The sequence below is a fragment of the Metarhizium album genome (genome assembly GCF_000804445.1).
Source record: "Metarhizium album ARSEF 1941 chromosome Unknown scaffold_2, whole genome shotgun sequence".
Classification (NCBI taxonomy): Eukaryota; Fungi; Ascomycota; class Sordariomycetes; order Hypocreales; family Clavicipitaceae; genus Metarhizium; species Metarhizium album.
This window is the reverse complement of record NW_024467576.1, coordinates 880,451-890,025: the sequence shown is the minus strand read 5'-3', so window position 1 is coordinate 890,025 and position 9,575 is coordinate 880,451. Positions and strand designations below refer to the sequence as shown.

General features: G+C 57.7%; 2 protein-coding genes across 2 annotated transcripts; one reads left to right on the top strand and one right to left on the bottom strand.

Annotated features, from left to right (window-relative positions):
* Positions 1-444: 444 nt before the first annotated feature.
* On the top strand, positions 445-2,609 carry MAM_01384 (trehalase precursor; the record flags this gene model as incomplete). The annotated part of the gene is made up of 2 exons (XM_040820183.1): positions 445-611; positions 746-2,609. The coding sequence occupies 2 exons, from the start codon at positions 445-447 to the stop codon at positions 2,607-2,609; spliced, it is 2,031 nt and encodes a 676-aa protein (XP_040681671.1).
* A 317-nt stretch (positions 2,610-2,926) lies between these two features.
* MAM_01383 (DNA-directed RNA polymerase I polypeptide) lies at positions 2,927-6,684 on the bottom strand (the record flags this gene model as incomplete). Its single annotated transcript, XM_040820182.1, has 2 exons — positions 2,927-6,154; positions 6,214-6,684. The coding sequence occupies 2 exons, from the start codon at positions 6,682-6,684 to the stop codon at positions 2,927-2,929; spliced, it is 3,699 nt and encodes a 1,232-aa protein (XP_040681670.1).
* Between the last annotated feature and the right edge of the window lie 2,891 nt (positions 6,685-9,575).

Below are 9,575 nucleotides of genomic sequence, written 5' to 3'. Positions count from 1 at the left end.
ATGTATGTGCTTACATTTACGATATATGAGATGCCTGTCCATGATCCATGATCCATGGCCTTGGCCCAGAACTCCACACTCGAATCGGCCCCATGTCTCTTGGCCTTCGTCACCCCAGGAAAATAGACTTCAACCGGGGACGAAAGAAATGAAGCGGCTGAGGCTGTTTGGCGTCGTGACTGCGCGCTTATCATTGCCTCTGTTCTCACATGGCCGCCTCGTCGTCTCCGGGAGAGGGGGAGAGGGGCAGAACATATAAAAACGGCTTGCCGGTTCGATCCCGACTCGATTCGAAGGCGGCCAGCCGTGGATCTGGAACAGCTTCTTCTACTTACTTACTAGTAGTTACCTTTCCACAGACGCCGGCCATTGCCCCAAGCCTCGAGCCCACTCGGAGGCGTTTCTGGCTCCGGAGTCGAAACACCCGGCAGCATCACGGCCAACATGCGGCGTCTCGCGGCCGTCCTGGCAGCAACTCCCGTCGTCACAGCAATCTACATCAATGGCTCCGTCGTGGCTCCGTGCGACTCGCCCATCTACTGCCACGGCCCTCTCCTCAAGGAGATTGAGCTCGCGCGGCCCTTTGCCGACTCCAAGACCTTTGTGGACATGTAAGCCGAGACCTCCCACCGTTCCCATCACGCAGTACTGTACTCCAAGTGCCAGCCTCCGAGTTGGAGAAGCAGCCAAAACACCAAAAGACTAAACAAGTTCTCCGGGAGGGGGGAGGGTGGTGAAAAAAAAGGCCCGCTCTGAAGCCCCTAGAAGAAGTCCAAAACGCCTTCTCCAAGCTCAACCGACCCATCGCCAACAACTCGGAGCTTCAAGGCTTCCTGACCAGCTACTTTGGCGACGCGGGCCACGAGCTCCAGGAGTTGCCCGAGTCCCAGCTCAGCGCCGACCCGCGGTTCCTCGACTCCATCACGGACACGGTCATCAAGGAGTTCACGCAAAAGGTCATCGACATCTGGAGCAGCCTCACGCGCTCCTACAACGCCTCCGCGGCCAGCCCCTGCGCCGACTGCCCCAGCAGCTTCATCCCCATCAAGCGGCCGTTTGTCATTGCCGGCGGCCGCTTCCGCGAGCCGTACTACTGGGACTCGTACTGGATCCTCGAGGGCCTCCTCCGCACGCGCGGCTCCTTCACCGGCATCGCCGGGAACACGATTGAGAACCTGCTCGACCTTGTGGAGGCGTACGGCATGGTCCCCAACGGCGCCAGGACGTACTACCTGAACCGCTCGCAGCCGCCGATGCTCTCGCAGATGGTGAAACTGTACATGGAGCACACAAACGACACGTCGATCCTCGAGCGCGCACTGCCCCTGCTCATGAGGGAGCACGAGTTCTGGATGACCAACCGCACGGTCGAGGTCGAGTCCGCCGCGGGCGTCAAGTACACGCTGAACCGGTACGCAGTGGACAACACGGAGCCGCGGCCCGAGTCGTACCGCGAGGACTTTAAGACGGCGCGCAGCCCGGAGTCCGAGTCCGAGTCCGAGTCCGAGTCCGAGTCCTCCGAGTCCTCCGCGTCCGAGTTCCGCGATTTCTACGCCAACATAGCCACCGGCGCCGAGACCGGATGGGACTTTAGCTCGCGCTGGCTCGCGGACCTCCGGGTCTCGACGAGCGAGGCCGACTCCCCGCTCCGGGCCATCAGCGCCAGCCGCATCGTGCCCGTGTGCCTCAACTCGATCCTTTACGGCAACGAGCTCGCCATCGCCGGCTTCCTCAACCAGACGGGCAACGCGACGGCCGCGGCGGCGTGGCATGCGAGGGCCCTCCAGCGCAGCGAGGCCATGCACGCCGTCATGTGGAACGACTCCCTCGTCGGCTACTTCGACTTCAACCTCACCTCGGGCCGCCAGGACGTCTACGGGCCCGCCGACGACGAGGCCCTCGAGGCCGACACGCGCGGCGCCCCCCCCGGCCGCCAGGTCCTCTTCCACGTGGGCCAGTTCTACCCCTTCTGGCAGGGCTCCGCCGCCGCGCACCTCAAGGACGACCCCGCGGCCGTCGAGGCCGTCTATTCCCGCGTCGCGGCGTACCTGGACGCCCGCAAGGGCGGCATCCCCGCCACCAACTTCAGGGCCGGGCAGCAGTGGGACCGGCCCAACGTCTGGCCGCCCCTGATGCACATCCTCATCAAGGGCCTGACCAACACGCCCGCCGCGTCTGGCGAGGACGACTCGGCGTACGTGCGCGTCCGCGGGCTGGCCCTCGCCCTCGCCCAGAGATACCTCGACTCGGCGTTTTGCACCTGGTACGCCACGGGCGGCAGCACCTCGGAGACGCCCAAGCTGGACGGGCTCACGGAGCAAGACACGGGCGTCATGTTTGAAAAGTACAGCGACGAGTCGACCAACGTGGCAGGCGGCGGCGGCGAGTACGAGGTCGTCCAAGGCTTCGGCTGGACCAACGGCGTGCTGATATGGGCCGTGGACGTCTTCGGGAATGAGCTGAAGCGGCCGGATTGCGGCCAGATGGAGCCCGCTAGGAAACAGACCGAGCGGAAGAGGGCCCGGAGCGCGGTTGAGCTGCATCCCGAGGACGCGAGGAGGATCAAGAGGTTTGGCAGGAGAGGAAGTGCGTACGTCCCGCGGGCGTAGATGCCGCGGGGGGGCTGCTTTTTCGGAGCTCGGGCCGTTACTCGATAGAATGTATATATAGCACATGTATGCGATTCCCTCTTTTTTCTTTACATGGCCCTGCTGTTGGCGACAACACAGACGGCTGGTGTTGGTTGGGGAGAGCCCCTGAGACGAAACCCGTAATGGCATTGATGCTGATACGACTGACTATATGTACAGTGAACAGTGTGGTGTATGTCGACTTGCGCCAAAAGAAATAGACCAGACTACTTTATTGGTCTTTTCTCAAACCCCCGCCTTCTTCCGGACGCCCAAATTACCGTCTTTGCTTGGCCCTATTGCGCCTTGACGGCCTTGGGCATTCCCATCGGCCGCAGTGGCCCCTTTCTTGGTTCATCTCCCTTGCTGATCCTGTACTTTAGCTTGACACCCATGGCTGCCAGCTCGACGTCCAGGTACCTCAACGCTCCCGGAACAACGACCTGCGTGGTGTGGTCGCCCCCGACCCAGCAATTGCCCTGACCGTCCTCCCAGATCTCGCCCTGAATCTCTGTGAGGTCGACGCCGTTCGTCTCATCCAGCTTGGTGGCGCAATTGCGACAGCGCACCATGGTCGGTGCCTTCTTCCTGCCCGGCGCAAACTGGGAAACGGTGGGCTGGACCGACAAGAAGGAGCCGCAGCGGCGGCAGATCCACGACTTGGTGTAGTCGGAGCAGTTGAGCAGTCTGTCCTGCACCAAAAAGGCCGCGCCGTGCGCAAGCAGGGCGTCGCGTTCCATTTCGCCCACACGGATACCGCCGCCGCGCTTCCTGCCCTTGATGGGCTGGCCAGTCGTAGGGACGACGGGTCCGGTGGTTCGTACCTGGAACTTGTCGTTTACCATGTGACGCAGCCGCTGGTAGTAGACGACGCCGATGTAGATGTCGGCGCCGAGCTCCTCGCCCGTGATGCCCGAGTACATGGGTTCGTTGCCATGGTAGCTGTATCCGGCCTTCATGAGCTGGTGGCCAAAGTAATCGACCGCCGTGTTCTCCTCGTCGAACTTGAACGGCGTCGAGTCCTGGGCCAGGCCGTGCAGCGCACCGGCTTTGCCGGCCAGCGACTCGACAAACATGCCAATGGTCATTCGGGACGGAAAGGCGTGCGGATTGATGATGACATCAGGCTGGATGCCGGATTCAGAAAAGGGCATGTCAATGGCGGGCCATTTTTGAGAGGCAACACCCTTTTGGCCGTGGCGGGAGGAGAACTTGTCTCCGATGATGGGGGATCGTGGGACTCGGAACTTGATGGACACCGTTTGCAGGGGTTCGTTGCCCGTCTCTGCACCGATGAGGCGAACTTCTTCGACGAAGCCCGTTTCGCTGTCCTTGTACTTTTCGTAGTGCGTCACGCCGTCCAGGTTCACAAGATTGCCGTTGTAGTCGGGAGTGACGGTGTGCCATGCACAAATCACGTCGCCTTCCTGGACGAGACGTCCGACGTGGGGGAGGCCGTCGTCGTCCAGCATGCCTTGGTACGAGGCGCTGACGTAGCTGTGAGGTGCGAATCCAAAGGCCTTTGTGACGCTCTTTGCCGCGCGGGTTCTCGAATCGTCCTTGAGCGTGATCTTCTTGGTCTTGTAGATGGTACCGTGTCCGAACCCTCTCTCGTGGGCAGACTTGTTCAGGATCATGGCGTCGTCCATGTCGTAGCCAGTGTATGAGATGACGGCGACAACGGCATTCATACCGTTGGGGAAGTTGTCAAAGCCATATTCGTTGTGCAGGGGCGCCCGCACAATGGGCGTCTGTCCCGTCTGGATTCTGTATGACTTGTTGTCTGTTCGGTATCGGAGTGCGGTGCCCGGGGTGCCCATCGTCTGCTTACCCATCTGACATTGGTACATATTTCGGGGAGACTGGTTGAAATCAGAAAAGGGCGTCATGTTGGCCAAGATGGACAGCATGTTTGTAGGGTCGAACTCGACGTGAGTGGACACGCCTGACTCGATTTCTTGCGGCACCACGGCGATGGACATGTACGGCTGCTCATAGGGCCCGACAAAGTCTTCCTTTTGAAGAGGGAGATACTTCACGGGCCGTATCATTCGTGCCGGGGTTGAGGTGATGTAGACACCGGGATATGAACCCCCGTTGGACGCAGGGACATATCCAATCTCCAATTGCAGGGGCACGCCGTGCGTGCCCTCGACTTTCCAGTACCGCAGGCAGTCCGCTATCCTAAGAGACTCCTTCGGCGTGCACCAGCCGAGAATCTTGCCATCCATCATGACGACCACGTTCTCGCTTGTGAGGGCGGACGATGAATCAACGACACCGAGTTCTTTGGCAAGCGCAGTGATCTTGGACACGTCAACATGGTCCGTCACGATTTTGCACCTGTGAGCCAAATGGTTCAGCAAACCGCAAGGCGAACCATCAGGCGTGTGGACAGGACACATGAAACCCCACGACTCGGGAAGCAGCTTTCGCACGGCAGTTGTCTTCAGCTGGGCAAAGAAGGCACCACGATGAACCATGCGGAAATGACTGATGAATCGGAGAAAGTTGAGCTTTTCCGCCACAACGGTAAAACCGGCTGTTTGCTGCAGGTCCAGCCCCGATGGACTTTGCAAGTTTCCAGTAGACAAGAAGTACTCGAGCGCATTGCCCAGGTTTTCATTTGCCTTTCTGAAAATCGTGGTTGGGAACTCCTTTCTGAAATCCTCGGACGTGAAGGAAACTTCGGGGTGTCGTCGGAGGAAATCGCGCAGAGATGTGCGAACGCCGACGCTCAAGAACTCGTCAAGGCGCTCCTTCAGGATCTGGCTGTACAGAAATCCACCCAGCAGGATCTCCTGGTTTTGAAGCGCATCGGGGTTGTCGACGGCGCACTCGCCAGCCGCCAGGGCATACAGTTTGCGGATCATGAACAACAGCATTCGGAACTTGTCAATGTCCTGCTCCCCTGTCACGTTCACGTTGCCCAGATGGACCAGAACAATCCTTCTCAGAAACTCTGTACCAACTTCATAGTCGGACATTGTTTCTGGTACGCCAAGCACGACCCGAAACTTTCCCCCAAGATACGCTCTTGTCTGCGACATGCTGTAGAGCGCATAGCCCTTGTACGTTCGCAGCAGCAATTCGACTCGGTCTGTCAAGAAAGTGTTCTCGGTTGCTTTCGATCCCATGGGTCCGATCAGCCCCTCGAAAATTTCTCGATCGTTGGTCTCCACCAATGCTTTGAGGATCATGATGACGGGAACCAAGTACTCGTTCTTGCGCCATGAGAAGCGAAACGTAATGTTGCCGTCATTGAGGTAGTGAAGGACATTGGTCTGGGAAGTCTCGTCGGGTCGGACGGATCGGAGAATAATACCGTACGACGTATATCCTGCGCCTCGGTTCTGAAAACTAGGTCGGTTGGTAGCCATTGGAAAGTTTCGCTTGTTCACTTGTAGTAGTCTGATAATCTTTTCGATGCCGTTGACGATGAAATACCCTCCAAGTTCTTCGGATTCCTCCTTTCGCTGAACTAATCGGGCAGGAGGGTTGTTTTCCAGGTGGCATCGATTTGACTGAAACATCAAAACGTTAGGCATCCGAGGCCTTGCGTCGTGACACTTGATCACCATACCTTGATCATGATGGGCACCTGCCCTAGTTCTCGTACAAACTCAACGGCGTCTCCGCCGTTGATCGAATACTCAAATGTGGCCGAGAGCCTTCCCCTATACGAGACATGCCGCTCTCTGCACTCGGCGGGCAGAATCTCTCGGTTTCGCGCCATCTTGTTGGACGGGGGAATCTGGGGCTTTTGTAGGCTCACACCCTTGATTCGGATATGAAGGCGATTCTTTCCCTCCGGGCCGGATCTTTCATCGCCATCGAGGAACGTCTTGGTGCCAATATCCGTCAATCCGCGGTCAAGAAGGCCTTTCTTGCCATCGTCCCCGAAAATGCGATTGAAGGACTCTATGTGTGGATTCACGGCCGACTGAAGAGCGGGATACGCAGAGTGGTCCTTTGGCGGGTTCTGGAAGAGGTCTTGCCGTCGCAGAGTGTTATATTGGTGATCCCATTTCGTATTCGTCGCCGACGGAGCCATTGCGGAGGCTTATGCAACGTGCAGCGCCGTTGCAGCACGGCGGTTGACGAATTTCAAGTTGTTCGTAATGGAACTAGTTGGCCGGCCAAGGATTCTATGATGGAAACTCCAGATGGCTACAATTGAGGCCGACAATTGTATTTCGACCCATAAACGCCGCAGAGGAGCAGACTTTATTCCGCAGGCAAGCTCTGGGGAAAATTGAAGCCATACAAAATTTCCCACAACAGGCCACAGCCAGCCGCAAACGCTGAGCTTATCGCCAGGCACAGGAAAAAAAAAAGCTCGACGATAAAGAGTGCATCACGTGAGTTTATCGATAGAGCACAGTTTGTGGAGAAGTTGGTGGCACAAGACATGCATAGCGCACCACTGACTAGTACTGACTGATGACGTAATGGGGAATAAACAGTACGTACGTAACGTACGGAGAACGTTGTGAGATCAAGGCCTTGCAGTTTCATGGAAGCGACCCGCAGCGATCCCCAGTGACAGTCTGGAAATTTGTAGATCTCAGACTGGTCTGAAGAGATGACAGCCAGCAGGCTTGGGATAAAACCCGGGGACTTGGGACTCGGGTCTCGGGGGAGAAATCTGGCAAAGGCGGCGCGGGATACGCGCGAGCTAGCCAGGTCATCCCGGACGAAAGGGAGCCAACGCGGCACACATGCAGCCCGGTGGCATGCAGAAAGCCACCAGAGTGACGCGTGCCACGCTTGGTCGCTTCGACATGGCAGGAAACCTTTCTGGGCATGCTGCTTGTGCGATTGCCATGCTTGCCTGGCCCCTGGATCTCGTGACGTAAACATCCAATGGTGACGTGTTGGGTGGTGTCTCGTGCCATTGGGCCCGAAGCTGTGTGATACAGCAAGTCAAGTAATCTGGTGCAAGACGGTTTCGGCTTTTGTCTCAGCGTGCTCAGACGGTACTTGACTGGTAAACTTTTCAAGTAAGCAGGAGGTCGCAGCTGTCAGTGGTCACCTCGCCCAAGTTCCAAGTCATCGCGGAGTAAGACAAAGGCCGTGGATCTAAGGTATGGATTACCGGGCAAGAGAGAGCAAGTACTGGAAGCACGACGTCACGTCACGGGTCAAGTTTTTTTTTCTTGTTTCACGTGGCCAATGTCAAGGGCATCCCATTTTTCCGTCAACTACGGCCGCGGGCCTCATGATAAATGAAAAGTCGCCAATGCGCCAGAGACCCCATCTACCCCATCTACCAAGTACTAGTATCTACGAATTAATTAGTAGCATGACAAAGCTCAACTGCGGCAGATGGCCGTGTCCCCATGTTGCCTCCACCTTCACTTTCGCCTAGTATGTTACTCTCACTCCTGGTAGTGCTTCGACGTTCAGGCAGCATTGGCATGCTCAAGAGCTTTCGTCAACAGGTGCCTGAGTCGTCGTCTCCCTTGTCCCGTTCGTCCCGGACACGAGACGCCTGACAGGCAAACGAGGATTGGAAAACGTGCCCCGGTCCTTGTTTGCCCCCCTAGCTACCACGTTCATGATTCAACCGTGACCGTGGAGTCGCGGCCGACTCCCAGAGCGAGCAGAAGAGATGGGCAAACAGCCGGTAGTCGGATGTAATGTTTGCACGGTGGTTTCCCCTCTGGGATTCAAGCGGGGGCTTTGCAAAGACTGGCAACACACAGTGCCGGATTTTGTGGTCCGCGCCGTGTACGGAGTACGAGGCAGCAGCAAGGTCGTGATGGAAGCCCAACAATGGATTAGCAATAATAAAAGCATGGGGCTGCGGCATATAACAAACCTGGACCGCCCACGACAACCACTCATTCCTTCATTCCTCTGGCACAAGCGAGAGGAAGATCAATGCGCCATGTCGGAGCACCGAGGCAAGAAGGGACAATGCGGTCGCTGCCGAGAAAAGAAAGGTCATGCATGTCCTCGCGTTGCCGGTGACTTGGAGGACTCGTGCGTACGGGAGGGAACAAGCTCCGGTTGGTACGGGAGAACCGTAGGTGGCGGCACACGACAAGCATCGACAGCTTTTGGGAGCGGCACAGCACTCTTCCTCTGTTGCATTCCAGGGCCTTGTTGACGAGAAGCAGTCAGTCAGTCAGCGGACGGCGCTCGTTTTCTCGTTTTTCAGAAACCCATCGAGGCGATGCATCATTGATCCCAGATCCCCAGACCAGGACCTGCAGACGCCTCCATCGATCCTTCATCGAGCCGCAGCCCCAGCCGACAGCTGCGGATGCCATGAGGTCTGACGAGGGGGCTGTTGGATTGGACGCCGTGCCGGGACCCAATAGCCACAATGTCAGGTCATGATGGCTGCAGACGCCGCAGGCAGGGGTGCATTCTGGCAGGCAAAAATGGAAGTCGTCGAGGAAACTAGAACACAAAAAGCGGGGGGCCGGAGCCATGGAAAATGCGCCAAACCCTGTCGCCATCTTCAGGCACACCCGACCTAGCCCAGACCCGAGAATCCCGACAATTGACAGCATGGCTCCTCCTGATCCTCGGCTCAGAAGGGCTCATAAGTTTTACGATCCGTCTGTTATTTTACCACGCAGCTACGACGCAACACGCGCCCAGGTGGGAGGCAAAAGGGGCCGGCACATGTTGGGTTGCGTTGTCCCTTCTGGTCGGTCCCCCTGCGGTCTGGAACGAGATGAAGCCGCGTATTACAGTAGTCTGGCCTCCGCACAGTCTGACCCTCGTCATCAAGCCTCAAGTATTGCGAGTTGACGGCATGGCGGCGGCGTGGCAACCTCGATCCGCCGCGCCCGAGTATACGGTGCACACATGTGCGGATCTACTATGCAAGTTCAGACTTGATACCCAGGGTGCCATGCTTTTGCCCTGCTCTGGCGTGCCATGGGGCCTGCTCTAGCCAACGCTGTTACGTGTTGGGCTATCGTGAGG